General features: G+C 49.2%; 13 protein-coding genes and 2 non-coding genes across 15 annotated transcripts; 6 read left to right on the top strand and 9 right to left on the bottom strand.

Annotated features, from left to right (window-relative positions):
• Positions 1–1,481: 1,481 nt before the first annotated feature.
• Positions 1,482–2,559, bottom strand: EDB91DRAFT_1044603 (uncharacterized protein; the record flags this gene model as incomplete). Its single annotated transcript, XM_041313138.1, has 3 exons — positions 1,482–2,012; positions 2,062–2,457; positions 2,506–2,559. The coding sequence occupies 3 exons, from the start codon at positions 2,557–2,559 to the stop codon at positions 1,482–1,484; spliced, it is 981 nt and encodes a 326-aa protein (XP_041182588.1).
• A 1,156-nt stretch (positions 2,560–3,715) lies between these two features.
• EDB91DRAFT_1343546 (uncharacterized protein) lies at positions 3,716–4,802 on the bottom strand (the record flags this gene model as incomplete). Its single annotated transcript, XM_041325782.1, has 7 exons — positions 3,716–3,737; positions 3,789–3,816; positions 3,868–3,886; positions 3,944–4,290; positions 4,337–4,487; positions 4,540–4,553; positions 4,602–4,802. Coding segments are annotated over 7 exons (780 nt in total), but the record flags the coding sequence as incomplete, so codon positions are not given.
• A 1,522-nt stretch (positions 4,803–6,324) lies between these two features.
• EDB91DRAFT_520369 (uncharacterized protein) lies at positions 6,325–7,273 on the bottom strand. Its single transcript, XM_041327561.1, has 3 exons — positions 6,948–7,273; positions 6,594–6,882; positions 6,325–6,538 (listed from the first exon to the last, which is right to left on the bottom strand). Exons 1-3 carry the CDS (start codon positions 7,155–7,157, stop codon positions 6,462–6,464), a joined length of 576 nt encoding a protein of 191 aa, XP_041182586.1. The 5' UTR covers positions 7,158–7,273; the 3' UTR covers positions 6,325–6,461.
• A 1-nt stretch (position 7,274) lies between these two features.
• Positions 7,275–7,357, top strand: EDB91DRAFT_t30. The gene has a single exon. It is a non-coding gene; the product is annotated as a tRNA-Arg (tRNA).
• Positions 7,358–7,375: 18 nt separating this feature from the next.
• EDB91DRAFT_1102937 (kinase-like protein) lies at positions 7,376–9,801 on the bottom strand. The gene is made up of 6 exons (XM_041317312.1): positions 8,914–9,801; positions 8,693–8,866; positions 8,453–8,640; positions 8,323–8,405; positions 8,121–8,270; positions 7,376–8,071 (listed from the first exon to the last, which is right to left on the bottom strand). Exons 1-6 carry the CDS (start codon positions 9,739–9,741, stop codon positions 7,467–7,469), a joined length of 2,028 nt encoding a protein of 675 aa, XP_041182585.1. The 5' UTR covers positions 9,742–9,801; the 3' UTR covers positions 7,376–7,466.
• Positions 9,802–9,850: 49 nt separating this feature from the next.
• On the bottom strand, positions 9,851–9,933 carry EDB91DRAFT_t25. Its single transcript has one exon. It is a non-coding gene; the product is annotated as a tRNA-Arg (tRNA).
• Positions 9,934–10,254: 321 nt separating this feature from the next.
• EDB91DRAFT_1044898 (uncharacterized protein) lies at positions 10,255–12,548 on the top strand (the record flags this gene model as incomplete). Its single annotated transcript, XM_041313151.1, has 6 exons — positions 10,255–10,405; positions 10,452–10,537; positions 10,590–10,701; positions 10,754–11,121; positions 11,170–11,481; positions 11,532–12,548. 6 exons carry the CDS (start codon positions 10,255–10,257, stop codon positions 12,546–12,548), a joined length of 2,046 nt encoding a protein of 681 aa, XP_041182584.1.
• Positions 12,549–13,140: 592 nt separating this feature from the next.
• Positions 13,141–13,477, bottom strand: EDB91DRAFT_1044657 (uncharacterized protein; the record flags this gene model as incomplete). Its single annotated transcript, XM_041313140.1, has 3 exons — positions 13,141–13,240; positions 13,291–13,346; positions 13,400–13,477. Coding segments are annotated over 3 exons (234 nt in total), but the record flags the coding sequence as incomplete, so codon positions are not given.
• A 733-nt stretch (positions 13,478–14,210) lies between these two features.
• Positions 14,211–15,679, bottom strand: EDB91DRAFT_1077874 (uncharacterized protein; the record flags this gene model as incomplete). Its single annotated transcript, XM_041314968.1, has 3 exons — positions 14,211–14,692; positions 14,754–14,851; positions 14,874–15,679. The coding sequence occupies 3 exons, from the start codon at positions 15,677–15,679 to the stop codon at positions 14,211–14,213; spliced, it is 1,386 nt and encodes a 461-aa protein (XP_041182582.1).
• Positions 15,680–15,921: 242 nt separating this feature from the next.
• Positions 15,922–16,988, top strand: EDB91DRAFT_1292941 (uncharacterized protein; the record flags this gene model as incomplete). Its single annotated transcript, XM_041324872.1, has 2 exons — positions 15,922–16,134; positions 16,198–16,988. The coding sequence occupies 2 exons, from the start codon at positions 15,922–15,924 to the stop codon at positions 16,735–16,737; spliced, it is 753 nt and encodes a 250-aa protein (XP_041182581.1). The 3' UTR covers positions 16,738–16,988.
• A 2,157-nt stretch (positions 16,989–19,145) lies between these two features.
• On the top strand, positions 19,146–19,660 carry EDB91DRAFT_1102913 (uncharacterized protein). Its single transcript, XM_041317311.1, has 4 exons — positions 19,146–19,276; positions 19,330–19,392; positions 19,438–19,584; positions 19,640–19,660. Exons 1-4 carry the CDS (start codon positions 19,194–19,196, stop codon positions 19,650–19,652), a joined length of 306 nt encoding a protein of 101 aa, XP_041182580.1. The 5' UTR covers positions 19,146–19,193; the 3' UTR covers positions 19,653–19,660.
• An 874-nt stretch (positions 19,661–20,534) lies between these two features.
• Positions 20,535–21,005, bottom strand: EDB91DRAFT_1102907 (uncharacterized protein). Its single transcript, XM_041317310.1, has 2 exons — positions 20,862–21,005; positions 20,535–20,813 (listed from the first exon to the last, which is right to left on the bottom strand). The coding sequence occupies exons 1-2, from the start codon at positions 20,920–20,922 to the stop codon at positions 20,650–20,652; spliced, it is 225 nt and encodes a 74-aa protein (XP_041182579.1). The 5' UTR covers positions 20,923–21,005; the 3' UTR covers positions 20,535–20,649.
• Positions 20,891–22,256, top strand: EDB91DRAFT_520084 (WD40-repeat-containing domain protein). The gene is made up of 2 exons (XM_041327560.1): positions 20,891–21,952; positions 22,103–22,256. Exon 1 carries the CDS (start codon positions 21,132–21,134, stop codon positions 21,813–21,815), a length of 684 nt encoding a protein of 227 aa, XP_041182578.1. The 5' UTR covers positions 20,891–21,131; the 3' UTR covers positions 21,816–21,952; positions 22,103–22,256.
• Positions 22,257–22,268: 12 nt separating this feature from the next.
• EDB91DRAFT_1077871 (uncharacterized protein) lies at positions 22,269–22,719 on the top strand (the record flags this gene model as incomplete). Its single annotated transcript, XM_041314967.1, has 3 exons — positions 22,269–22,409; positions 22,458–22,610; positions 22,666–22,719. 3 exons carry the CDS (start codon positions 22,269–22,271, stop codon positions 22,717–22,719), a joined length of 348 nt encoding a protein of 115 aa, XP_041182577.1.
• A 1,962-nt stretch (positions 22,720–24,681) lies between these two features.
• On the bottom strand, positions 24,682–27,187 carry EDB91DRAFT_1102892 (Aldehyde/histidinol dehydrogenase). The gene is made up of 11 exons (XM_041317309.1): positions 26,910–27,187; positions 26,749–26,856; positions 26,412–26,690; positions 26,274–26,359; positions 26,141–26,226; positions 25,718–26,086; positions 25,524–25,665; positions 25,382–25,464; positions 25,233–25,333; positions 25,101–25,183; positions 24,682–25,046 (listed from the first exon to the last, which is right to left on the bottom strand). Exons 1-11 carry the CDS (start codon positions 26,964–26,966, stop codon positions 24,797–24,799), a joined length of 1,644 nt encoding a protein of 547 aa, XP_041182576.1. The 5' UTR covers positions 26,967–27,187; the 3' UTR covers positions 24,682–24,796.
• Between the last annotated feature and the right edge of the window lie 173 nt (positions 27,188–27,360).

Here is a 27,360-nt window from a genome sequence, read left to right as displayed (position 1 = left end):
TCACTTGGTTGTCACAGGTGGTGGGAGTTCTGATGTTGATAGTTGGGGAGCTCAATGTCCATGATGTCAAGAGGGGGATTGCAAAAATATTTCAAGGTCACTAGCATGTTGACTGCATCTCAGGTATGTGTGCTGCTGGTGAGTGGGTCATGGGATGATCATCAGTGTGGATATGAAGCTTAGACACTGGCAAAGTCATGACTGGCTCATTCAAATTCAAAAGTTATTCACCCACCACTGGGGGGGAGGTGGCTTGATCTTTGATGTGCGGGATGCCCAAACACAGAAATTGCAAGGATGTCAGACTGGAAAAATTAACTTGGTCTAGACTTACCCCAGTACTGTTATCAACATCTCCAGGAACTAGTGTGACCAGCATACATTTGCATATAAGATATGCACATCCACTGCACCAAAGCTTGCAATAAGGCTTGCAAACTAGCTAAACACTATCAAGTAACAAACGTAGCATTTAAAAGTGAGTGTTCAAGCTTACAACGAGACTACAAAACTACATTGTAGGTACTTCAGTCATATTCTATGTATTCTACTTCTTCGGAAGTGCTTGAGATTTCTTCTATTCCAAGATCTCCATTGCTCGAGGCTCGAGCAGCATTAAAAGTTGTTCAGAAGCAAACACGTTGATCCGCAAAAAACAAACTACTACTAGTAACTCGCGCGTCGTGCCATCAACCATACTGCACCAATGTGAAAGTAGAAACACGACTCACCCAGGGGCGGCATTCAAGAAGGATCTACCACGCCAGTGAGTCATGTGGTCAAATCCAGGATGCAAATTATTCATACTCACACATCCAGACGAAATAGGGCAGGTATTGCACTGGCGGTTATGCACGCAAAAAAAAGCACATTTCTCACTGTCAAAATCGCTGGCAGATATTGATGCTGTCAAAGCAGCAGCAACGACGAGGACGAGGGATAAATGCATTGTTTCTGAGGATGTGATATAGGATCAAATAAATTTGAAGGGGACAGTAGGAAGACGCCTTGATTTTATGTGCTGGATATTGTTCTTCGTGGCGATGTACCGGAAGAACCTATCCGATGATATATGCAATGCCAGCAGATTGCCACCTAAGAATTACCTTGTGAAGCAAGGTCCATTAACAATTTGGTGTGTAACAAAACATCACCTTGCCAAGCAAGGTCAATGCCAGCTCAAGATCAGCTTGTTCCCCTTCTGCTTACAGTGTATTGCACAAACGGAGGCCCGTGGGGTGGAGATGAACTGAATGACGGCCATCAGCGGAAACGTCTCCTTAACCAGTGGGTTGATCTTCGTTAGCGTTGACGTACTCGGTGTGTGCTCGGGTGAAGAAGACCAATTTGAAGAGCGTCCTGAGCAGGAAAAGATGGACTTCACGACAAAGTTGATCGGGCAAGCAGTGGTGGATAAGTTGTTTCAATATAGATTGAGCGCGGGTGGCGACAGGTTGGAACGAACTGCGTCATTCAGTTTCCTAGAGGTGCGTGACATGTATAGAACTAGCACATTGTCTGTACAGAGATGCGACAATTCGTACGCCAGCAAGTTTCGATGGCTCACTTGAAGTGCGCGGTAGCCCGACATTGGGTAAAAACGGCCGTCTATTGAGAACTAGACCTTTCAGTGCGCGTATCTCGCGGCGTATTTCATCTACGTCAGCACTGCCCGTCGTAGGTGACCCGTTGATGCCGCGCATATTTAACCCGAATGAATATGTTCGAGTGGTGATGTACCCGGTGAAATCTGTGAGCGCTTGAAGGGTTCGCTGTGCAGGGCGAAGCGGCGCTGTTTCAATTTTGGAGAGCGGAGCGGTTGGTGCGTTACGTAGAAGTGCAGCTTGCAGAGTGTCGAGAGCGAGCATCATGGGCGGAGGAGGGGATACTGGAGGAGGAACATATGTCCAGAGGATGCGAGAGGAATGCTCGGGGGTAGACGAAGAAGACGAAGATTTTGGCGAGGTGGAAGTGAACAGAGGGGATTCATTGAGTGTTTGCCAGAGGTCATTCTGTGCGACCAGATAAGCCTATGACGTCAAAGGTAGATGGAGTACTAACCTGACACTTAGCACCTTGTTCTCCCTTCAACCATGGAAGCTTGTCTTCGAGATGGCTGAATAAATCACTTGTGGCTATTCTCTCTGTGCCTTCCTTTGAACGACTCAGTTCCTCAATAGCAGAACGCAAAATCGAGACATTCGAGGTGTCACTGGCATCCTCGTCGTCAATGTCGGCCTTGCGGCGACATGCAAGAATGTCATCTAGCAAATGGCAGTCTGCGTATTCCGGTTCCTCTTTATATATCACGGGCTTTGGTAGGATAGCGAAACATCCCACCTGTTTCTCCTTGAATCCTACGAGGGACTCATTAAGACGAAGCATGAGGCCGGATTGATGTGCGCGGAGTGCATGGCTAGCGTTGTAGGTCTGTGAGATCCTTGGCAGCAAAAAGCGCTTCAAACGATAATCAGCTGCAGTTCAGTGCTAAGCGGGTGCGCTCACGTAGTATATAAAGAGGACGCATGTTGAGGTGCCAGTGAGCCACTCCATTACCATCGGCGTCTTGTGACGAAACCTCGGAATTGGACCTTTTAATGAAGCAGCACAGATGGAAATACTGTCCAAGTATAGGCTCTTCCCATCAGCTTTGCTGTTACTTATCATCATTGACAGACTGCAAAACACCGATCCAGGGGGGGATGTAGCCATATGGCTGTGCGTGCCAGTGATCTACTTCTAGACAGGCACGTCGTTCAACTAACATTGACACTATCGTAGTGCATCTCGCTGGGCTGTAACACTCACTTTTGTTACGCTTGCGGGGAACACATCGTTCGCAGCGGCTTGCAAAGGTGAGATTCAGAACGCAATATCTGCACACTATGAGAGTCAGACGCTCGGTGGTGGCCTGGCTCATCTTGTTGAAATTTATTTCCTTATTTGGGTTGCGTCATTTTACATTTGCCAGTGAGTTGTCTTATACTACATCGCATAGAGTTCTATCGAGTGCCATCATGCGAACCAGCCACCGGAGACTAACAACTCGTGCGCAGAAGCGTGTTGCCCTTCTTGGTTGTCTGACACCACTTGATTTCAAGCGGAAAATACAACGTCTGCGTGAGTCACTGCAACACTGAGAGAAATGACTCTTCCCTCCTCGCATACATGTTACGTACGTACTAGCATAAAAGTTGGCGAACTTGAATAGCAACTGATTCAAAAGCAAAGGTACCTCGCCATAGAACACATGACTCATGAGTCGACATTTTCGGGTTTCTCGACCTAGACTTCGCTGTCATCGTATTAAGCCTCTGGGGGAACTCCGAGTCGATGTCTGTGTGACATCGATCACAAAAGGCTTCACACGACATCAGTAGACTGCATTATAAGGCGACACATCTACGAACCTGTGATTTGATACCCCCATCACCTGCATTACTCAGAGATGTCATGTGTAAGCTTTCGTACGGCAACTTTCGGAATATTAATCTGCCGTTTAGCCTGCAATTGCGTGAATATATGTCACCAAATTAATTGGACAGGCTCACGATGCCAGCAATGAGTTTGCATTCACTGAAAGACAAGCCCTAGGTAAGTGTTTCGAATACGTGCTTATTTGAACACAGACCGGTCGCAAGGTTTGCATATAATCCAACCCATATATCTGAAAAATGTTCACTTCGCGACGAAGAAGATATCCTGGTTCACTCACAATTCTGCTTCATCACTAGGAACTAGTATTCACAATCAGTTCGGCACCGCACGGCCAAGAAAGGGTTTCTTACGAAGCTCATGACAAGGATTCCATTCAGGCTCAACATGACATTAGCCTCGACACACCAGGAACCTCGTGTTTCCACATACCTGGTTGTTAAGCCAGTTTCTGCGGGGTGATTGAAAGGCCATGAGTCATATCTGCGATGATGAGCACAGTGCTTACCGATAGTCCACAGAACCATACGGTCGATCGTGCTCGTTGTCCTGCAAAATCATTGCAATAGAACGAATTGGAAGTGATGTAACATGCCTCGAAAACGTCGATGACCGTTGCTTCCTCAGGTACCACGCAATGGACAGGGTGAGAGTCAGTTCACAAACCACACGCGAAGTGAACGCAAGCGTGATCAGTGGGTTTTGATCGGCTACGAATGTCGCAAGGCTTGTCATAAGGAAAGCTTTCACACTCATCACGAACGCAATAGACTGAGTTAGTAAACAGAGTGCCAGCGAGAGAAGGGGTAGAGGAAGTCTTTTCGAAAGCTTCCATAGTCGAAATGCGAAGGACGACTACACGCTGGTGAGTATCTCCATCAAATTTGATGAAGGATCTTACCTCTACCAGCAACCCTGTAATTCCAGTGAAGAGGATAGCCGCGTCTGCTCCCAATGGGAAGACCTGGAGCGATGAAGGGTTTCCGTAGGCGCTGACAGTAAGGTTCCATAGTGTCGCCGACACACAAATCACATGTGCAATCTGTGATGCTCTACACATTTTGGCTGGTCGGGGCAGGCGGGAAAACTACACAAGCCACTTACAAGATGGCTGCTACCTGAGAATCGAGTCAGTATTTCATGTTTCTCATGCCCATTTCACTGACCGTGAGCTTCATCGCTCGATGATCGTTGGCGAAATTTGCATAATACACATAGATCTGGACGATGAGAACGCCAAAGAAGCAGGCGTTAACGAGCGCAGACAACACCATTGGTCCAATAATGACGTATGCATTAAATGTTACAACGGAAAAGGGAGCATCCTCGCCTTGGGTGATTACAGTGCTGGAATTGGTGGCATTCATGATGTAGTATGTTCCATGGTCCTACTTTACCGATTCGCATTAAATGACCTCTCTGAGTCCCACACCACACCACACTGCTCAGCTGATGCATGATGGCATCAGACTGAAACTACGACGCATGCGGTTGACAGCAGTGGCACATAAAAATAAATGGTATGTGTCTTAGTCTTGCAACTTCAATATATTTGATTCAGTAACGTTGATTGGCGATTCATGATTGTACGATACGTGTCTTCATTGAACGATGAAGCCAAGAGAACAAATAGCCCCAAGTTTATTGCTTGGCCATTTTGACATACCGTGATGCTAGATGAGCTTAAGCAACGGCTTGACGTCGCTTTGCGCAGTTCCTGAGGAGGGTCTATCTTGAATAACCGTTCGGAGGCCGAGGGGGCCGAGCTGGGCCGAGACCTCGGTGATTAGCCAATACCCATCGTGGTGATTTTCGCAGTATCAGATATAATGTGACATATAAATAAACGCAATCCTTGCGATGGCCACATGAAGGCAATGACAAACGACAAATATTGAAAGTGGGGTACCCTCGTTCCTTTAATTAAGATTCATCGAAAGTCCACCTGTAGTGAGCTGTAGTGGCGGTTCAAGCTTTCTAGATAAGTCACCGGAGTATTTGGTGGGAGGGGGATGCCTCTAATATTAATCTTTCCGAGTCGATCGTGCACTGGATCTTCTATAAAATGAGTATGAGTTACCTCATGTGTTCTCGAGTATGAAACGTATCTTGGGAGTTACAAAACTTCCGGGAGTGGTGACTGGGAGGAACCTAGACATAATAGAGTAAAAGGTGCCTATACCTACTCTGGCATAGATGGCGACATCGAAAATCTGGAGTGTCTCTTGTGGGAATCCCGGATAGCATTGAGTGACATTGAGATGAAGAGCGACTGGCAAGGTCATGGAGTAACTTACAACAATATTCGCTCGCACTGCTTTGATCATCGCATACTGCCCTATGTTGAAGCTTGTCGAGAACGATAGCAATTCACTCAATGCGCGTACATACAAAGTCACCGGGTGGCACGTCTAAAACGGCCGGCGGAATCGCGGGGGTATGCCTCACACCAGGGCGTTCGTGCACATGCGTCAGGGGGTCCCTTAGACTAGATTGGACTGTCCTACATGGAGTACTTCTCTCAACAGGACAAAATTTAGATTAAAAAAAAACCATAACCAAGAAGAACTCCCGTTAGGTAGTCTGGCGAGCGAAGACACAGGGTATCTTCGAGGAGCCTACCCTCATAATTGCCTTCAATTTGACGGGATATAGCTGCCTGTTGCAGTGCAGATGGGCCTAAGCATATTCTTAGGACATCAAGAGCCGTGACAGTGAACTGATTCGGTACGGCCACCTACAATGGAGCCATTAAGGTTGCAGCGGGAATATTTGCCTGTGACCCAAAACCGCCCCATACAACAGGTATAAAAGCTGCAAGCCTCGGCGTAGAATTTAATAACAGATCGCTGTAAAATTGAGGGCGTTGTCATCAGAAAATGTAACAACGCATTAATGATTATAACACGTAGCATGGATGACAAGACTGGAAATTCAGTAGAAATACTGTACAGAATACATCTATCGTAAAAGTCCGACGTTGTTGATACAAAGAATTATGCTTGTGCTGGGTGAATGAGGTGATTTCAAGCGACGTATCCAGGGGGGGTATCCGGATATGAATTCGAAGCTCCAGGTGCGGAACTGGATGACGTATATGCAGCTATCCTCGCCATTACTATTAGCTCAAATGGATTGTGTGTGGAAGGGGCACTCACGCAAGTTCTCGTCGTCTTCCATGGCAGTTTGTCTCTTCATATAAAGGGCTCTTTCACGCGTCTTCTCCAAAAAGCTCACGAACTCAAACAACCCCCTGTCATAAAACCTGATCTCGACGTTCGTGCCGTCTGTAAGCCCACCACCCGGCGAAGGCCTGAGATCAAGCACCAAGTAATTGGAACCGAAGTAAGGTTGCTCGAACTTGGTGGACAGGACTGCGTCCAGCGGTACCGATAGCGATTCGAATGACGGCTTGGTCTTTCCCTCTTTGGGCGTTGTAAAGATCAGCTGGTGCACATCGAAGTCAGATCCATTCCGGAGACACCGATATTAAGAGGAAGGCATGAGCGTACTCGCTGGTTCGTCAGCCAAAGTCTCCCTCTCTCCTTCATCTTCTTCACCCCGCCATTGCCCCCGGTGACAGCAGTGCCCGAAGGTGGCGCGTCGGGTATGGTCAAGGAAAACTCCACTTGGGAATCACGATCTATGGACATGATGGTGGTCTCATCACGTAAGGGTATAGGTTGATGTCTTGCATCCAGCATCGTCCAATCGAGCGCCATGGTTGTTGGCGGAACTGAACTCCAAGTTAGCAGGGGCTAGAACTTAACCGCAGTAGCCGATTTGGGTAGATCCTTTCTGCACCAAGGTTCTGAAGGTGATAGAAGGACAACACTCATGGCTACCTGGCGCAATGGTAGCGCGTTTGGCTTCGATTGCCAGCGGCACCAAAAGGTTGCAGGTTCGAGTCCTGCGGTGGTCATCTTTTTGCTTGTCTGTCCTCCAAAGGTTGCAGGTTCGAGCCCGTTGTCACTCTATTTTTGTTCTTCTGCCTTCCAATAAAAACACGTTCATTTTACATCTTCCAATTCTTATACCTCATAACACTCCTTTCTATGGAACTCACACGGCCACCTCCCAATAGCTATACCCTCCCCGGACATCACTCTCCTCACCTTTTCCTCCTCTCCATCATATATAATCACACACTGCTCGTCCCCCTCATCCACGAAATGCCACTTTCCACATACGCCATCTCCAAATTGATGCGGAAATAGGTCGTCGTCCTCGGGCTCAGATGGGTCTGCGAGGAATGGGTGGTATAATGCACCGCGCGGCGTGATGCGACGCGTTGATTCGGGATGCATTACCTCTGCAAGAAGAGACAAAGCAGCTTCGACGTCGGCTCGGTGCGAGTTAGGTGTTGGGGGCGCTGGTGTACTGGCGCGCGTTGGGGTGGTGGAGCGTGATCGAGAAGAACTGGTATGCCTGTAGCTATACGATGAAGAGGACGACGGAGGTGGATAGCTGGACGCGCCAGCGGTGGTTTGTGTTTGTGTTTCGAAGTCATTGTAGGGATAATATCGTGGGTCTGGCGGAGAAGGTTTGAATATGTCAGGATTCTGCTTTTCAACGAACTCGCGCCAGCTCATGCCCTCTTGCGATATTGAAGGCACATTTGTCGCAAATGTTCGACCTGTACAGGACTCGTAAGCACAAAAAAATGACTTAAACGTGGTAGTTACTATGCAGGATCGCAGTTTTCTCCATTTTCTGTCGACCAATGATGGTTGCGATTTCCATGAGAGCCTCTACATCATCGCTAGATTGTAGAAGAGGGAACTTGCCCGCCAAGAAAAATAAAAGAATCATGCCAGCAGACCAAACATCAATGGCTGGGCACTGTGTATTCAGCCTGTGGATTGGACTAATAATGATATGTCGTACCGCCAGTCTGCTGATTGCATTTTAGAAGGACTTCAGGGGCCCGGAAGCCTCTCGTACCAGCTCTGTTTGCTTTCGAGGGCGGTCTGGTTCGGAGGGTCAATAGACGAACTACTTGCGGACGAAAGCTTACCTCGTATCCTTGTCGGGATAACCAACACGCTCGCTTGACCACGAGCTTTTCTGTCGGGCTTCCCTCTGCATCTTCTTCAAGAGGTCGACGTCATAGTCATTCCGCCCTCTTATTTTGCCGTGAGGATGCTCTCGTGTGGCAGATGTATGCAAGCATGCACCGTGCATCGGTGCCGATCCATCCATTCTCTGAAAACATTGTGTTATGAGAGCCATCTGAAGCCCATGTCTCATAGCTCACACTTGCGAGCCCGAAATCGCAGAGGGCGCCTATTCCGGTTCGCGGATCAAACAGAAAGTTGGCAGGTTTAACGTCCCGGTGTATGATACCCCTGGCGTGAATATCGCGCAATGCACGGAACATACATCGAAAGTATGCTTTGATACCAGACATAGACAGGTCTTTGTAAAATTCCTGAACCAACGTTAAAGTCTCTTCCATGTGTGAACCGGAGTACCCACTCGGAAATCTTCATTGCGGTTATATGGCATGATAGCGACCACTTGGTCCTGATGTCGGAATGCGGTGATAAGCTGGCAAGTATGACGACATCCCCTGCAGTCCTCCATGATCGAGATCTCATTTCGTATTCGCTCCGGATTACTCGTAACGTATATTCGCTTGATAGCGACAAAGACTTTGCTACCAATAGGATGAGGAGCTGATTGGTAGTGTGCGGAGGATATGGGAGGATGGCAACCATGCCACGCGGTATTGTCCCATTTATGATGGTAGGCCAAATCTATGGCTTTATACACGGAGGAGAATGTGCCTGTGCCAAGACGGTCGACGATGGTGTAGTCTTCTGATAATGAGGGGACAGCATTGATGAGATTTACAATTTCTAGTTGTATCTCTTGTTGTTCTTCTGGTGATTTGAGGTACAAAGTCTTCTCTTCGTCTGTTTCGCCATCCGCGTCGGCATCTTCATCAGGGTCGTCGTCGTCGTCTTCGAGGGTGCCCATATCATGCGGAACTTCAAAGTTGATATCGTCAGCTACCTCCATGCTCTCGTCAAGATCCACGACCGGGAGCTCATCTGGGTGACGCTTTCGTTTGATAGTTGAGGGTACGACGCCTTGTTTTGAATAAAGACGCGCGAGATGGTTGTGGTACTCGACCATTTCTGGTCGGTCAAGGCCATTGTGACCGTCCTCGGAGGTGAGGTTGAGGTGACCGTTTGTGTCCTGTGCTGAGATATATTCCTGGTGGTAAGCTTTGTTACGAGCGTCAGATGAACCGACTTCAAGAGGATTAGATGAGTGCTGAGAGAGTAATAAGGTGGACATGGGAGTCTGAACAACACCTCGAGTAGAAAGCAAGCCTTTGGTCCGATGATGGTCGCGACAAGCGCGCCTGGATCACGTGAAGCAAAAGAATAAAGAAAATAATAAAAAATGACCACCGCAGGACTCGAACCTGCAACCTTTTGGTGCCGCTGGCAATCGAAGCCAAACGCGCTACCATTGCGCCAGGTAGCCATGTGTATTGAATGGTTTTACTTATTAGATAGTTGCGTGGTGCAGCATGTACTGTTCATCGAACATAAAGGTTTGTGTTGCCCGAGCTGCCATTGCCAGCCCCGCTCATGTCTTGGACAGTAGTTTGAAAGTTAAATACTTAACCCCCCCATGAACCTTCAAGACGAACTTCGTTCTTGGTCTCTATCTTTACTCAAAGACCCGCTGTTTCTTCAAATAACCCCCCTTGCCGTTTTCGTTTTATTCCCGCTTCTTGTCCTGCTCTCCGTCCAGGCAATCTTCAGCCTTGGATCCTCTGAATCAGCCACCTGGCGTTCAGCTATGGTGTTTGGAGGTTTCTCTTTTAGCTTTCCATGGAACTGGTCATCAAATCACTCTTCTTCCGGACCTTCTCATGAAACTAAAAAACTCAAGAAGAAACTTGCACGCACTCGTACAGAACAGATCGAACTTAACGGGCATGCAAGACCACGTACGTACTTAGTCTCATGTGATACACTGATTGACATCAATTATAGACCACAAAAATGAAGTTCACGATGGCTATTACCCCGGTCTCGTCAATATGTCCGGAACGTACTGCTTCATGAATTCAACTATGCAGGTAAAGTACTCGATCCTGATCGCATTTCATTTATTGACGCTAGTACTATCAGGCAATGGCCTCCTTGTCCTACTTGCAACCTTATCTTGCAGACACGCAAGCCAAGGCCATTCAACTTGACATGCCATCACCGGTTGTTGACGCCCTTCTGAATTTACTCCAAGGTGCGCGTCATTACATAGCACCCAACCGCGTATTTGAATACCATATCCATAGACCTCAACTTACCTCGCACCGCTTATCACTCCATTCGTCCACTTGACATCATCACCGCCCTTGTCAATCACTCTCCGAGCAAACACAACTCCCTCTTTTCCTCTCGAGAACACCAAGACGCACAAGAATTGTTCCAACTCGTATCCGAATGTATAAAGAAGGAAGTTGCTGCTGTCGATAATGAAGGTCATCGGGACCTTGGTCTAGGTGGACTGTCTCAAGTTCGCAATGACGCTAACAAGGAGATCGGGAAGAGCGTGTTCGACGGACTCACTGCGAACAGACGCAGCTGTGTTGAGTGCGGCTATACAGAGGCAGTCATGCACTTTGCTTTTGATAGCTGGCAACTTGCTGTACCCCGATATGTTGTATGTATTCCTTCATTTGGTCATCGGCGCACATTAACCCCCACACAGGCAAGCTGCCGCTTAGAGGATTGTCTTGCAGAGTACACTAAGCTTGAGATGCTCAACGACTGCGTATGCCGTAAATGTTCGATGAAAGCCACGTACCAGAAGCTCAGGCAAGAGGCAGACAGGTTGACAGCAGCAGTGAACGCAGATCCCAACGCCTCCGTATCGAAGAAGAAGAGGGTGAAAGATGCTAGAAAACTAGAGCACAGAGTGCAGGCTGCCCTAGAACATGGTCGCCTAGAAGAGGACGTCAAGGGCGTCAAGCTGGAGAGAGTATTCAGCAGAGCATCAACAAAGCAAGCTATGATCGCAAGAGTAAGTCTGAGCTTTTTATGTGCATCCCGAGTTTCTAAGACCTTCCGTAGCCGCCTCAAGTTCTCGCATTGCATCTCAATCGATCCCTCAGCTACGGCCACTACGCTGCTAAGAACACAGTCCGCATTCTGTTTCCCGAGTTTCTTGATCTCACACCATTTACCACTTCTGGTAACCTCTCCACCAAACCTTCTGTCCCCATTTCATCACAACCACCCCTACTCCCTCGTTCCACAACTCCTACACCTGCCACATATGCCGTGCAAAGAATCATTTACCGTCTTTCTGCTGTGGTATGTCACTACGGCCAGCATTCCTTCGGTCACTACATCTGCTATCGGCGCAAGCCCCGGCCTGTATCCTACGGATCGCGGCGCTTCGCACCACCAAGACTCGTCGACCCACCTGGCTGCGACTGCGAAAAGTGCCAGCGATACGGGCCCGTGCGCGACGATGACGAAGCCGTCGACTCCATGTACCTCCCTGGCCGGGGTTGGCTACGGATCAGCGACGACTCAGTGAAGGAATGCGGAATAGAGACGGTTGTACAGGAGGGTTCAGGGGCATTTATGCTCTACTACGAGCGCGTGGTACAGTCGCGCCCTGGCATTTACCCTCATCACAACTCACCTCGAAGCTCAGAGGAGACCCTCAAGCCGCGCGTGAACGGATCGACTACATCGCTCGCGAGTTTGCTGCCGGATGGAGATCATGCTGTGGAGAGTAGAGGAAGAGGTGTGATGGGTCCGAGAGTTGTGAGGAGCGTAGTGGCTGGGAGGAGAAGTGTTTCGGCTGCGCGGCCCGAGCGAGATTCTCTGTCTGCCTCAACTCCAGCTCTAATAAACGGAAGCGCTGTCCCTTTGAAAGCAAATCTGTCGCGGATTTCCTCATCAAGCACGTCTACCAAGTCGTCGACATCTTCTGCTCTCTGGGCATCAGCACCTGACATCTCACACCAGCGTACGTCATCTTCGTCTTCGTCCCTTACCGCTCGACCGCCAGGATCACACCATCCCAAATCCCCTCAGCTTACGCACCCCCCACCTGTTGTTGACCAGAAAGTATAAGAGCTTTCCGCACATATTATCATATATCTTGTTTATTATGCCCGTGTATCTTTAGCATAGCCTAGCCTGCTGCATGTTGAGATCCCCACTAACTTACCTATTAGCCATGTGCGTCGGTACTCCTCGCTCACACTTATGTTGCTACCTCTCCCGGTTTAGCAATGCATATTCGTCCATAACAATGCAGTGCACAATGGGTTTTCTGGAGACCGGTCACCACGGCTGCTGCCACGTCACATAGAAGTTCAGAACACCCAAACACACCCCTGCCATACACGCATGAGAATCAAAATGTGAGAAGACCGAGCAGTCATGCCATTTCGTGTCATCCAAAAGTACGGGTGACCTAATGTCACGGTATCTAGTCATCATCGTAGATCCATCAATAAAAGAAAGAACCTCAGCCATGCCCAGCATTGCGTCCACCAGTGGTCACCACGAGCTATATACCGTAGTTTGCGTCGCCCCACGTCGGAAGCAAGAAGCACCGCGCCAACGTCGCCGGGGAGGGTAGATACTTAGATAATACAAAAATCGACAGTCCAAATCAAGGAGAGAAATGGGACTCTGGAACCGGGTGAGATAAAGATGATCACCAGTAGATTCGGCGTTCATTGACGATGGTGCGCTGTTTTGCAACGACGGGTCGGGAGTAGGAGACTGTTCGCCTGACGCGAGTGACGGTGGGGTACCTGTGGGTTGGGTTAGATGTTGGGCTTGGGAGGAGGTGAGGTAGCTGTACCATGCTTGGTAGATTTCATTCGAGGCTTCGAGCTGGACTTCGAGAATTTGTCGGCCCTGTAAGGTTGGGTGAGCTATGATGTTTTTTATGCAAGAGTCGGGGCGCTTACAGCGAAGTCGACACGGGCGCCGACGACAAGACCCTCTTGACGACCATAACGGTCGTGGTTAACGGCGACGATGTCACCAGGCTACAAAAAATATCATCAATGCTTGTTCAGCGCTAGTAGAGCGAAAAATTCACCGTAATGTCGCCGCCAACAGGGACCGCACTGTATTCCTCGTAGATAGCCATGGTTGTCGGCGACGGTGGGCGGGATATGAGGGAGAAAAGGTGGGTATGGAAGAATACAAGGCTTGGAAGATGGGAGAATTAAACAGACAAAAGGGTGGGTTTTTATAGATTAGATGTCCGGTCAATGACATCCGGAAAAGGCGAGGCGAACACGAGGCAGGGAATTTGCCTCGTTTCCTGTTGTTCCTTGCTGCCGAGTATGTCCGGATTCACGTAAACTGCGAGAACATCTTATTCAAGTTGTTCTGCAGGCTGGATATGTATGCTCCGGTTGTCGTACTTTTTGTATGTATTCACCTTGTCCTCGCGACAGTACGAGATTCGGTCCCGGAAGAATAAGGGTCGCTGGCACGCATGCACATGGATGCCTCGCGACATCAAATGAAGACAATGGACAAGTGGGCACAAAGCGGCTATCGAAGGCGCCCAAAATAAGCGCTCCATTCGTGGATCTCCAGTAAAAACACAAGGATACAAATGCATGCATTCATTGTTAGCTACAATTAAGGTTGTAAAACAATATGGAGCGTGCCTTGAGCCCACGAGCTTTCAAATTTCTGCTATCATCTGGGCACGGGAAAATACATATGTATGTATGATCAACCGTACGCGTGCGAGCGTGTCGCTCAGAATACGTTCATGAATCTGTCTCGCAGTTTCACAAACCACTGGCGGATGATGTCTCGAAACCTCAAAGGGTAGGCCATGGAAGCATCGACCTCCGCAGAAGATGCGACTTCAAATGGCGGAAAGGCTCCCGACCTGCCATGCATCTCTCTTCTTCTCTCTGATATCCCACGCAAAATGTCCTCCCCACAGTCCTGATACGCCTTGGCCAATTCGACCTCCCGAGAATGATACGGGCGGCGCACCGAATATGGCGCAAGGCCATTGTATTTACGCACCAGAGAATTCAATTCAGCGACGGCCGTATCATGGTAAGAGCGCTCTCGATCCTCCCACTCGCGATCGCGCAATGATGTCACTCTGCCGAGCGATAATGAAGGTAGCATAGCCGCTGGCTGTAAAATCGTCAAAGTCCGAATAGCACGCCTTGTCCACGACTGCTTGAGGACGTCGCGGAATGTGTTTATTGCAGTCTCGAGCTCTGTAATATTGGAGTATGATGGTAAGCTTGAAAATCTCACCGATATGGTAAAGTCACCCACCAATCTGGACTTCGACCCATGGTGGAGCTACCCCGTTCCTTTGAACGATCCGGTTCATGAGAAACTCCTCTCTCGCAATGAAAGGGTTGCGTTCCTCGCTTGATATAACCATGGGCTGACCTTCGCCCTTTGAGTTTGTCGAAATGCCCAGCAGCTCGAGCTCTCTGTCTTGAGATATAAGTACAGGATAATTCCGAGCGAGTGACAGAGTCAACCTCTATCTTGTCCTCTATCAGGGCTTGCCACCCCCTCATACTGACAGGGTTCGGACGAGCAGCACGTTGCCCCTCGCTGTGCTTGAGGCCCAAGCGATAATCCAACGTTGACTCTCTAGCTCTAGTCAATCGCCCCGCTTGCTCTTTTCGTCTTGCAAGCTCCCTCTCCGTCTTTCTAGTGCGTTTGTCCGCAACATCATGGACGCCCGTTGTGCGTGCGGACGCAGGTGTGAAGTTGCCCAACTTAATGGACGCAGAGGCGCGAGACGGGGCCTTGTAAGTGGTCAGCCACGGCTTGTGACCCTCTACAGAAGGAAGCAATGGTTTATGTGCAATGTCCTGCCACGTCTGGGCAGGCTGTTCGACAACATAAGCTTCTGTGTGTACCTTGGGCGGTGTCTCCTTCAGCTTCATGTCAGCTGTCCTGATAGGTCCCGTGCGCATAGGCTTGTATTTGTCGACGAGCATGCGCAACACAGCATCTTGTATAGATTCTTCACCTGTCCAGTTTTCATCCTGGCTCTGCAGTTGCGGAAATTTGGATATGCTGGGTTTAGGATTTGCAGATTCGTCTGCTTCTTCCTGTTGTGCATCTGCGAACAACTTTTCGCTTGCGCGTTGATGATTTTCCACGTATGTGACAGGGAAACTATGAAAACATCTTCGCGGTCGCGGTGATGCCTGAAAGAGGCCCGATAAGCGGCTTGTCATGAACTAGGAGGATTGTTTGGCTCAGTTTACACATGTGACTGTCGAAAAAGTTTATGCAAGTTGTGCCATGCGCAGGAAAGAGCTTCATGGATGAACTGACGATTGGCTTCAGCAGGGAATGTGACAGTGCTTGAACGAGTGCGGCATTCTTAAATATCAACGTCAGGCTAACGGTACATGGGGAGAGATAGCGTCTCAGGCAGATCCAAATAACTGGCAAACATGCCGATCTCTCTGGCGTCATGACTTCCAGCTCAGCACGGCCGCATGCTGCAGTGGTGAATAGAGCGATTCCGAAACCAGTCATGACATTAGAGGGTCATGAACGTTCTAAACCATTCACTCAGGACGATAGCGAGGAAGACAATATCGAGGAAGACGTAGCATTCCATGTTTCATCCATCGGTTACTTTCCGGATGGCGAACACATGATCAGCGGATCTTGGGATAAGACCGTTCGGCGATGAGACCTAGAGGCGGGGAAGGAGATTGAAGAGGCGCGTGATGCTTGTGAGCAGCAAGTATTTGCGGTGGCGGTATCAAGAAATGGCCGATGGTTTGTCATTACCAGTGGAGATGAGCTCAAGGCCTGTGGTGTTGGGACAGGGGTTGTGGCGACGTTTCATCCGATCGCCTACATCGATATCTCGGCGGACAGCACGCTACTGGCGGGTGTGTCAAGGGAGACTACTATTCGAATATGGAGCTTGGTCACTGGCAAACTCGTGGCTGGTCCATTCGAAATTATTAATGCTGGTTTGGTAGGCGCAGTTCGATTGTCCCAAGACTCAAAGAAGCTCGCCGTTATGTCACCTGTGGGGAGGAGCATTGAGGCATGGGATGTCCAGACACAGAAATTTAAATTCGAGGACCATGAGACTGCCAGGATAATAACATATGCGCCAGTGTTCTGGACAACGAAAGACGAAACCATCGTAGCCGCATTTAACTTCAAGGACGAGACTGCCCATGACGAGCGATCTATGAATTCAACGTTTCGACGCTGGAGACTGTCGATGTTCCCTTCGACGGGCACACTAACACCATCTATGGTTTAGCACTGTCATTTGATTGTGCTCTCCTCGCTAGTGCTTCTTTGGACTCCACCATCAAGCTCTGGGCCTTCAAGTCCCGCCAGCTCCTCGCCTCATCTGACCTTCATGATCCCTGGTGCGTTGTCCTCTCACCCGACTAAATCTCCCGTGTATCCCAGGACTTTGGGCCGGCGGATGACACGTCGGTGACGTGGCCGGGCGATGGTTCAGACGTTCGAACGGTATGAGGTTCGGGTCGTCTGAGCAGATGAAACCTGTCTGTGGAAAAGTACTACTTGCGATTACTTCCGGTCACGCTGTCTCGCAGGTCAAAGTGGCTTTGCAGGGCTATACTTCGCATATGAAGCACATCATTATCTCATTCAAGTAAACGAGGTCAAGCTTGCTTGCGGTCACGGTGAGTTTTCCGACTGCAAGCTTCTCACCTACGCTAAAAGTTACGCTAACACCTCAGGCTTGCAGATGTACGACGAGGTAAATGCGGAGTTGTTAATACTCTGTGCTGATATATAGGGGGATATAGCAGCATGATGACGATACATCTACGAAGGAGGCGGATGCCCATAGGACTTGGGCGTTAGTGTAAGACACCCTCTTGGCGTGAGCGCGAGCGCCCACGCATGACACCATCAGGGGGCTGTCATGTCATTCATGTGTACTAAGCTGCATGCGGCGCCCGAGTTGGTGCTCGGTGGTCTACAGCAAGTACTGCAGGCTGTGGGTTGTGACGCTCCAACACGGGAGTGGCATGGCGGTAAGCCGGAGAAGGCTGGTTTGAGAAGGAATGGGCAAAAAGGACATGCTGTGCCATGTACCTGAGAAAAGAACTTTTTGAGAGGTAGGAGATGCGCCCGTCTGCCTATCATCATCAGACGATTGCAGTCAGCGTCTTGGTAACTATCTGGACCTCCAGCACGGATGAACTGACGATTGGCTTCAACAGGGGACGTGCTACAGCGCTCGAACGAGTTGGGCATCTTCAAAATTACTATCAACATCAAGGCAACAACACAAGAGGTGAACTCAGCGTCGGTCGTTCAAACACATCCACGTATACTTGCCAATTTTTCTGGCGAATACCTTCATAGCTTCCAGCTCAAGGCAGCCCGCTGCAACAGCGAACAGATCGATTCTGACACCGGTCATAACCTTGGAGGGTCATAAACCAGTCACTCACACCCTTCCGAATAGCGAGCACAAGTGCCATGTTTCATCCATCGCCTACTTTCCAGACGGCAAGCAAATGATCAGCTTAGGCGATAAGACCGCTCGACAATGGGACCTACGGACAGGTAAGGAGTTTGAGGAAGCGCGGGATATATACGAGGGAGGAGTATATGAGGTGGCGGTATCAAGGGATGGTCGATGGATTGTCACTCATACAGATACTGCTGATGAAGATGACGAGCTCAAAGCCTGTGATATTGAGATGAGGATGGTCAAAACATTTCAAGGCTACTCAGGGGAGATCAGATGCATGGATATCTCCGCGGACAGCAAGCTACTGGCGATCGGGTCATCGGATGGCACTACGTGGATATGGAGCCTGAAAACTGGAAAACTCGTGACTGATCCATTCGAGAGTGTGCGCGGAAATAATAGGTCCGTGCGCGCAGTTCGATTCTCGCAAGACTCGATGAAGCTCGCAGTCATGTCGAAAGTGGGGAGGTGCCTCGAGGTATGGGACGTCCAAACTCAGAAACTACTAGTAAATGTTTCGGTTGCAAATCCTGACTCCACCGCCGGGTCTGATGCGCCGGTATTCTGGACAACACAAGATAAATCCATCGTAGCCGCCTTCAGCTTCAAGGAGGATGAGATCGAGGAGGACAAGGATGACTATGACGACGACGACGACGACGGGCCAATTACGATCTTTGACTATGACTATGACAACAACGACGGGCCAATTATGATCTATGAGTTCGATGCGTCGACGTTGGACACTGTCGGAGCCCCATTTGAAGGGCACACCAAGCGTATCACCCGTCTAGCACTTTCATTTGATTGTGCTCTCCTCGCTAGCGTTTCCTCCGATGACACTGTCAAGCTATGGACCTTCGTGTCTCGCCAGCTCCTCGCCTCGTTCGATGTTTACAATCCCTGGTGTATTATCTTCTCACCCAACTCACACCAACTGGCTTATACCACGTGGTATGAGACCAAGATCTACATATGTGACCTTCTACGGGACATCCTGGCTCGTATCTGGCCTGCACAAGAAACACAGCCTAATGTATGCATTCTCCCGTATTTATCTATCGGGTCGCGCGCTGAGAACATTCTTTTGCAGGCCAGTGCAGATCTAGTGCATGTTCTTGTTATTTTACTCATTTACACCACTCCATTGTTGCCATTGTTGCAGTCCGATGCAACACGTCGTGCCGTGCGTCGTCACCCAGCAACATTTTTCGCCCCTCGGCCGTTAATACATCCCCCTACAATACATCCACAGTAACATGCTTTCCTTCGCTACCTCCGCAAACTCCTTCCTTCTCGTACGCACGCAGCTGCTCCTGGTCGGAATGATCTGCCTCTGGATGTAAGTCTCATTTTCGTGTTTCCTTCGCAGTCGACTCGACGGTCCCCTTGCAGTTCCCTGCTACATTGCCCCTACCCCCCAACTACGTTCGCTCGGTGCAAGCCCCCACGCAAGGCGTGAGTGTCGACCACCGTAATCATTTTTGACTTACATTTTCTCAGCCTCGATCCACACCAGCGCCGCCCACCACCTCATCCACTGCCACCGCCTCCGAGGCTCGCCTACACCGCCTGTTTGCATTGTGGCCTTTTGGTGCAGGTCATGCATTGCCTCCTATTGTCGATGTCCCTCTTGCGCCGGGCCAACTGGTGTGTTCGGTTCATTTTTCATACTGTATTCCATCTCTCATGTATCCGTTTGTAGCGCATCGCTATAGCGGGTGCTCCCTCCCAATATGATGATGACTTGATACGTGATGAAGACTATGTTCCTCCTCCTTCACCGAACCTCAATTCAGCAGGAGCGCAGATTACCAGTGGAACGCATGGAAAGGGCCGGTTATGCGGCTGCTTCTAAACGGTTTTGACGTTTTCCAGTATTTGAGTTCTGAACGCTGTAGCTCGTCGCATGCGTTGCCCTACTTATTGACATTGAAATGTCACCGGTTTTATCGATATGCAGTTACCGCCCCTGGAATACGTATACTTCTCGTCTTTGTATTGATGACATGCAAGCTAATTACATTACAAACATAGTCTTGCGAGCAGACCTACTTATGACTCAGCTCTGTCGTGTCCCACAAGTCAATTTCCTTCTGCAACTTCTACGATTTCCCACTGAAGAAATCAACTCCACTTCATCCTGTCCATCATCCTCGGCGGCTGTATAATAATTTTCCGCATTGCATTGTCGACTTCAGCGCCCCAACATAGGGATGACATGCTATGATATGGCAGTGAACCAGACCAAGAGAGGTTAGTTTGAAAAGGGCGGATTTCAAAAAGCACATGCTGTGCCATGTTCAGGAAAGAGCTTATTAAGAGATGGGAAATGCGCACATATAACCATCATCATAATAGTCGTTCTGTCTTAGTGAATGCAGACCCATAAGACTGGGCCTTGTAAGTGGTAAGCCATGATTTATTCGCAATTTCCTACCATGTCTAGGCAGGCTGTTCTACAACTAGGCCTCGGCACCTTCGGTGGCGCTTCATTTGGCTCAGTTTACACATGTAGCTGCTGTTGAAATGAATTTGACATGACATGGCAGTGAACGACGGGCAAAGAAATCAGGCTGGTTCGAGAAGGAAGGAGCAAAAAGAGGACATGCTGTGCCATGGACAGGAAAGAGCTTGTTAAGAGACATGAGATGCGCCTTTATGCTTATCATTATCGCGATTGCAGCCCTCTCTTGGTGATATTTAAATCCCATCTCAACTTCCAGCTCGGACAAACTGACAATTAGCCCTAGCAGGGAAAGTGACGCAGCACTCGAACGAGGTCGACATTGTTAAAATCACCATCAACGTCAGGACAACGGCATACAAGGAGGAGAACTTAGAATCAGTCGTTCGAACACATCCAGATAACTGGCAAACTTGTCAACCTCTCCGGTGAATACAACCGTCATGGCTTCCAGGTCAACACAGCCCGATGAAGAAGCGGACGAGTCGATTCCGATACCGGCTATGACTTTGCAGGGTCATAAACTAGTCACTCGCACCTTTCTGGATGGCAAGCAGGCTGACCTCTGTGATGTTTATATGGCCTACTTTCCAGACGGCGAGAAAATGATCAGCGGATCTGACGATAAGACCGCTCGGCGATGGGACTTGCAGGCTGGGAAGGAGATTGAGGAGGCGCGGAAAGTTCATGAGCAGGAAGTACGTGCAGTGGCGGTATCAAGGGATGGTCAATGGGTTGTCACTGCTGGTGGAGATTGGATCTTGATGTGGGCTCGGAGCTCAAAGCCTGTCAGGTTGAGACGAATATTGTGAAGATATTTGAAGGCCACTCGGAGCGGATCAGCTGCATCGATATCTCCGCGGACAGCACGCTACTGGCGAGCGGGTCATGGGATCGTACAGTGCGGATATGGAACTTGGACACTGGCAAACTCGTCGCTGGTCCATTGAAGAGTGTTAATTTGACGGGCGCAGTTCGATTCTCACAAGACTCAAAGAAGCTCGCAATCCGGGGCACGTGGGGAGATTATTACCTTGAGGTGTGGGATGTCCAAACACAAAAATTGGATGTCAGAATTGGGAAAAGAGTGAACGGTGTCTTTTTCCATGTGCCGGTGTTCTGGACTACAAAAGACAAGACCATCGTAGCCGCATTCAGCTTTAACGAGGTTGTTCATTCTGCGGATGAGGAGCCAAAGACGATTTATGAGTTCGACGCGTCTACGCTGGAGACTGTCGGAGCTCCCTTCGAAGGGCACGCCTATACCATCTCTGGCCTAGCACTTTCATTTGATTGTGCTCTCCTCGCTAGCGCTTCATTCGACAACACCATCAAGCTCTGGGCCTTCGAATCCCGCCAGCTCCTCGCCTCATTTGACCTTCTGATTCCCAGCTTCCTTGTCTTCTCACCCTGACTCACGCCAACTGGCTGTCACGACACGTAAGGATCCCAACATCCTACATACACGACATTCCACCCGATATCATTACTCGCATCTGGCCTGCACGGGAAGTGTGTGTGCATTTACTACCAGCATAGGTCTATCCGTTCGTGCGTTAACGTTCTCTTGCAGACCAGTGCACCTCACAATTCACGCATCGCTGATCTACTCAACGTACGTAATCCCTTTCTTCTACATCACTTCGTTAATGTCATTATTGCAGTCCGACGCAACACGTCGTCATGTGCGCCGTAATCTAGCGTCATCGCATGTCATATCTCCTGTCCCCTGCCCGCGCAGACCTCTGCCTACAAGACACTCACACCAACCCGCCTTCTTTCGCTACTTTCTCAATCTCCTTCCTTCTTCCCGCACGAATGCACCTCCTCCTGTTCGGAATGATCAGCCTCGTGGTTATCTGAATGTATGTTCATTTTACCTATTTCCTTTGCGGTTGACTGGACAGTCCCCTTGCAGTTCCCTGCTACATCGCCTCTACCTCCAAATCACTTTCCCTTGGTGCAGGCCACGAGTAAGGCGCCCTTTGATCTGGATCCCCACGAGAACGTGAGTGTCGACAGCTGTAATCGCATTTTTGACTCACAGTTTGTTCAGTCTCGATCCGCACCAGCACCAGCCACTACCCAGTCCTCTGCTGCTCCCACTACCTTCAGAGCCCGCATACACCGCCTATCGACCTGGTGGCCCATTCGTCCAGGTCATCCACCTCCGCCTGTTGTCGACGTTCCTCTCGCGTGGGGTGAATTGGTGCGCTCATTTTATTTTCTCCCGTGTCAATGAGATCTGATGCATCAATTCGCAGCGTCATGCTGCCGCGGGTGCTCCCCCAACAGACGATGACGACCTTGATTCGTGATGAGGACTATGTTCCTCCTCCTTCACCGAACCCCAATTCACAACCACTACCCGCAGGGCAGCATGGAAGTGGCCGGTTCTGTGGCTGCTTCTAAACGGTTTTGGCAAATTTTACGTGTCGGTCGTCACATGCGCTGTCCTATCGATATTGACTTTCGGTAAACTCCATTGATACGTAGTCACTGCAGTGAATTACATCTTGTCTTTGTATCGACATCATGTAACTTATAAGCTAAGTACAAATATAGTCTTTCGAGCAGAACTACTTACGGCTCAGCTCTCTCGTGTGCCAGAAGTAATTTCCTTCTGCAAATTCGACGACAGTTATTATGAAGACAAATGATAGCAATGTCTCATCCTATCCATCTTCCTCGATGTCTGCATGACACCAAAACTCTTTCATCATACTGCATCGTCGACTTCTGAGGCGCTGACACCTTGTCGTCGGATTGGCGCCCACATGAGTACCTCACTATAGATTGTTGAAATCTCTGTGTATCTCAGGACTTTGGGGCGTCGGATGACACACCGGTGACATGGCTGGGTGATGGTTCAGACGTTCAGCCCCCTATACTTACTGGTTATCCGGGGCTCGCGGTCATGTTTGTTTCTATTCTTCTCGACTATTTTGACACACTATATGTTGCATAAGCTACTACACTCTATATGTGACCTTTTCCTCATCTACACCACTCCATTAATGCCATCCATTGCAGTCCGATGCGACATCTCGTGCCGTATCTTTGACCACTCGACCTCCAAGATCTTCTACTACAATACACCCACAGCAACGTGGTTTACCTCAGGCTCCGCAAACTCCTTCCTTTTCGCACGAACGCAGTTCCCCCTGTTCGAAACAATCAGCCTCATGGTCCTCTAGATGTATGTCTCTCTTACCGGTTTCCTTCACCCTTGACTCGACGATCCCTTTTCAGTTCCCGGCTACTTCTCCCCCATCCCCACGAGAATGTGAGTATCGACTGCAGTAATCACATCTTTGACTTACATGTTTTTTTCAGTCTCGATCCACACCACCCCCGCCCGCCATCCGTTCCTCTGCTACTGTTTCCACTACCTTTAAATATCGCCTATACCACAACCTGGTGGCCCGTTCGTCCAGGTCAGATTTTTCTCTCGCGCAGGGTCAACAGGTCTGTTCAATTCACTTTCTGTATTCCATATCTCATTCATCAATTTCAGCGCAACGTTACAGCGGATGCTCCCACTGACGACGATGACTTGATTCATGATGAAGATTATGTCCTTTCTACTCTTCCTTTACCAAACCCTGATCCCTTTGATTGTTCTTTTCTCATTGCATGCATGATAATGTCGATGTCGCTTAATGTGTGATCACAGCACTCCCTTGGATTGCTTTTCTTTTACCAATCACATGTAAACTAACTACAAACCTCACATCTTCTGAATCCACAGTCTTTGATATAAGATACCCCTTCTTGCTGTATTTCTGATTTGTTTTGCGTGAGCGCGGATGGTAATGACTTCGCTTACCAAGTGCACAATGGTCCGTGCACGCTCAGCCCAATATAAAAGTCGACTGGTTACGATTAGAATTCTTCATACTTACCTTGATGGCACAGGCCTCTTCACGTCTCAGGTTCGTGGGCCGTGGAGACCTTTCATAGCACGGCGACCTTGTCCATACAGAGGGTGTCTGCGTTTTGTGTGGGCTTCGGCTCATGCACCGTCTCAATATTTTCCTGTCCCACCACGGCCACTCTGGCTGGGTGGGCCTTCTTTTTGCTGCTTTGGCTTCCTAACCCTAACCCTGGTGCATTATCAGGAGGAAATCTCAAACGCCATATGCAACATAGAATGAGACTTGAATCACGCCCACGCACGACACCATCAAAGGTGATGTCATGTAAGAGAAGATGGTCCATGCGGCGCCCGTCGGCCGGGTTTGTGCTCGATAAGTACTGCAGTCTTCCTCCCCGATACAATTTTTCAGACTCCTGGATCCTTATTCTCATTTCATACAAGTAACAACATCAGTTATTTATTAATACAACGTTGATTCCGAGACCTTCAAGGTCGCTATTCCGATACCGGATGTCTTAAATCAAGTTCGACGGGTATTGGAAGTCCTCCAGGCCTACGAAGTTCTCTTTCATGCTTCTTGCCGAAACGAACCGGTAGAAGATGCTGATACTCCCAGCTTTGTCATTGGTACCACTTGCTCGTGCTCCCCCAAAGGGTTGTTGCCCCACGACCGCGCCAGTACATTTCTCGTTGTAATAGACGTTGCCAGCAGCATTGCGTAGCTTGTTTGTGGCAACTATAAGGGCTTTGCGGTCCCCGGCAAAGCTGGAAAGGAAGCTAGGTGTCAGTCAACAATGTCGCAGAAACCTTGCGACTTACATAGCGCCAGTCAGTGCATAAGGTGATGTGTTATCGATGAGTTCCAGAGTCTTCTCATAATCCGCATCGTCGTACACATAGACCTGAAAAGATGTTAGTACAACTGGCAGCATTTCTAAGTACAATCATTACAGTGATGACAGGACCGAATATTTCTTCACACATCGTGACTGATTGGGGATCCTTTGTCAGAATAATGGTAGGCTGGACGAAGTAGCCCTTCGAGTCATCACCTGCAGGATATTCAGAAAAGTCGCAGGTGGGTCAAATATCCGCCTTACCGACACCTCCAATAAGGACCTCCCCTCCTGCATCCTTGGCTTTCTGGATGCAGCCCATGATTTTGTCATAAGCAGGACGACCTCTGCGATAGTTTTCATTAGTATACCCGTGCGCAACCTAATGCACAAAAAGGGAATATACATCACAGGTCCCATAAAGTTGCTGAAGTCTGATGGTGGCCCGACTCTGATCTTGGCAACCTCAGACAAGAGCATATCTTTGAATCCAGATGACCAAAGTGAAGAGGAAACATATAGCCGTGACAAAGCAGAACATTTTTGTCCTGCACAGACGCTTGTCAGTCCTGCGTGCTACCATACATATAATATGCGCACCTTGATACTCAAAACCGCCCCGGATGGTCTGCAAAACTGCATTTCGGACTTCTGCAGACTTGTGGATGACATGGAAGTTCTTCCCTCCTGTTTCACCGACAATTCTGGGATACCCTTTGTACTTGTCTAGGTTTGCGGCGATGTCCCTCCATAGCTTCTTGAATACAAAGGTGCTTCCCGTGAAATGGAGTGCTGCAAAGCTAGGGTGGGATATCGCCTGTGCGACGACTTCTGGAGGCGGCCCAGGGACGAACTGGATGACGCCGGGTGGGACACCAGCCTCTGCAAGAATCTGGTAGACCAAGTAGTTTGAGTATGTGGCCGCTGGTGAAGGCTTCCAGACGACTGTGTTGCCGACGAGCGCGGGAGCTAAGAGATGACTCGCTCAGAACCAACAAGTAATAATAGAATAGTCGCTCGTACCACCTGGAAGGTTGCCACCAATGGCTGTGAAGTTGAATGGTGAAACTGCAAGAACGAATCCTTCAAGTGCACGATATTCGACGCGACTATGCAAGAATCAGAAGTATCTTCATGAGATGGTTACTGGACGTACTTCCATGACCCTGCCGTGTTCTTGGGAGGCTGTTGTGCGTAGAGCTCCTCGACATATTTGACGCCGAAACGGAAGAAGTCCGAGAGCTAAGGAAGTTCCATCAATCGACTGCCAACAAGATTGTTCTATCTCACACACCTCTGCGGCGGCGTCAATCTCAGCCTGCCATGCGTTCTTCCCTTGACCAAGCATAGTGGCTGCCACCAACTTGTAACGGTACTTGCCACTGACGAGCTCTGCAGCACGCAGGAAGATGGCAGCGCGGTCGTTCCAAGGCATGGCCTCCCACTCAGCCTTGGCAGAGAGAGCACCATCAATCGCGCTAGCTACAGTGGTTTCATCTGCCTCATGGTATGTGCACAGATGCCGGGCATGATCCGAGGGTATAGGCTGCTTTGCAAGCTTGCCAGTTCTAATCTGAGAAACCCGGAGATCTAAGTCATCGACGGATTGGCAGGGGGCGTGCTGTACACACCGGTTTGCCATTCACGATACAGGGAACCTCAAACGGAAGCTCCTGTTGCATCTGAGCAAGGGCAGCCTCGAGACCCTTGCGCTCTGCCGATCCTGTAGCATAACTTCGCTGCCGACATCGTTCAGCCTCAGAGGCAATGAATCGTTGAAATATAGACTCACCATAGGTTCATTTTCGACTACAGGTACCTTGAATGCGGCCAGCTGTGGTGAAGACATCTTCAAGTTGCAGACAGTGAGTGTCGGTAAGATAAAGTAGATCCGAGCTTGGGGAAGACCTTTAAATTTAACTTGGGCATAAGCAGATTACGGCATTTCCCCACAATATCACGGCCGCCGGTACACGGGCAGAGTTGAGCAGTGCCCTCCCTTGGAACCAGAAGCACCTCAAACTTTCGCTTAAGCAGTGCTTAAGTTTGACACCTTACGAATCTGATTGGTGGAAATCTTTGGCGATCACATACTGGAGGCGTTTGATCCATTTAATATGCCATCAGCCGAGATCTGCATCCTGATCTCGACAAACGGTTTGACCAACTAGCTACTAAGCGATATGCTGTGATATAAGGTGACATAATACCAGTATTAATACAAGTTCAACTAGGTACAGTAC

The sequence above is a fragment of the Suillus paluster genome (assembly GCF_016628075.1).
Source record: "Suillus paluster strain FC165 chromosome Unknown EDB91scaffold_4, whole genome shotgun sequence".
NCBI lineage: Eukaryota > Fungi > Basidiomycota > Agaricomycetes > Boletales > Suillaceae > Suillus > Suillus paluster.
Note: the sequence above shows the minus strand (reverse complement) of the source record. Positions and strands in the feature narration are given on the sequence as shown.

Coding starts and splice junctions, on each gene's coding strand:
- EDB91DRAFT_520369 (XM_041327561.1), bottom strand. CDS start 7,157: ATGGCGCTCGATTGGACGATGCTGGATGCAAGACATCAACCTATACCC. Junction 6,883..6,947: donor TTTGGCTGACGAACCAGCGA/GTACGCTCATGC, acceptor GATGTGCACCAG/CTGATCTTTACAACGCCCAA. Junction 6,539..6,593: donor GGAAGACGACGAGAACTTGC/GTGAGTGCCCCT, acceptor TGGCGAGGATAG/CTGCATATACGTCATCCAGT.
- EDB91DRAFT_1102937 (XM_041317312.1), bottom strand. CDS start 9,741: ATGTCCACCTTATTACTCTCTCAGCACTCATCTAATCCTCTTGAAGTC. Junction 8,641..8,692: donor GCGATTTCGGGCTCGCAAGT/GTGAGCTATGAG, acceptor CAATGTTTTCAG/AGAATGGATGGATCGGCACC. Junction 8,072..8,120: donor GAAAACTGCGATCCTGCATA/GTAACTACCACG, acceptor AGTCCTGTACAG/GTCGAACATTTGCGACAAAT.
- EDB91DRAFT_1102913 (XM_041317311.1), top strand. CDS start 19,194: ATGCTTTCCTTCGCTACCTCCGCAAACTCCTTCCTTCTCGTACGCACG. Junction 19,277..19,329: donor GGAATGATCTGCCTCTGGAT/GTAAGTCTCATT, acceptor GTCCCCTTGCAG/TTCCCTGCTACATTGCCCCT. Junction 19,393..19,437: donor TGCAAGCCCCCACGCAAGGC/GTGAGTGTCGAC, acceptor ACATTTTCTCAG/CCTCGATCCACACCAGCGCC.
- EDB91DRAFT_1102907 (XM_041317310.1), bottom strand. CDS start 20,922: ATGACCCTGCAAAGTCATAGCCGGTATCGGAATCGACTCGTCCGCTTC. Junction 20,814..20,861: donor CCGCTTCTTCATCGGGCTGT/GTTGACCTGGAA, acceptor GAGGTTGACAAG/TTTGCCAGTTATCTGGATGT.
- EDB91DRAFT_520084 (XM_041327560.1), top strand. CDS start 21,132: ATGGGTTGTCACTGCTGGTGGAGATTGGATCTTGATGTGGGCTCGGAG.
- EDB91DRAFT_1102892 (XM_041317309.1), bottom strand. CDS start 26,966: ATGTCTTCACCACAGCTGGCCGCATTCAAGGTACCTGTAGTCGAAAAT. Junction 25,666..25,717: donor GGGCGGTTTTGAGTATCAAG/GTGCGCATATTA, acceptor GCGTCTGTGCAG/GACAAAAATGTTCTGCTTTG. Junction 25,184..25,232: donor TATTCGGTCCTGTCATCACT/GTAATGATTGTA, acceptor ACATCTTTTCAG/GTCTATGTGTACGACGATGC.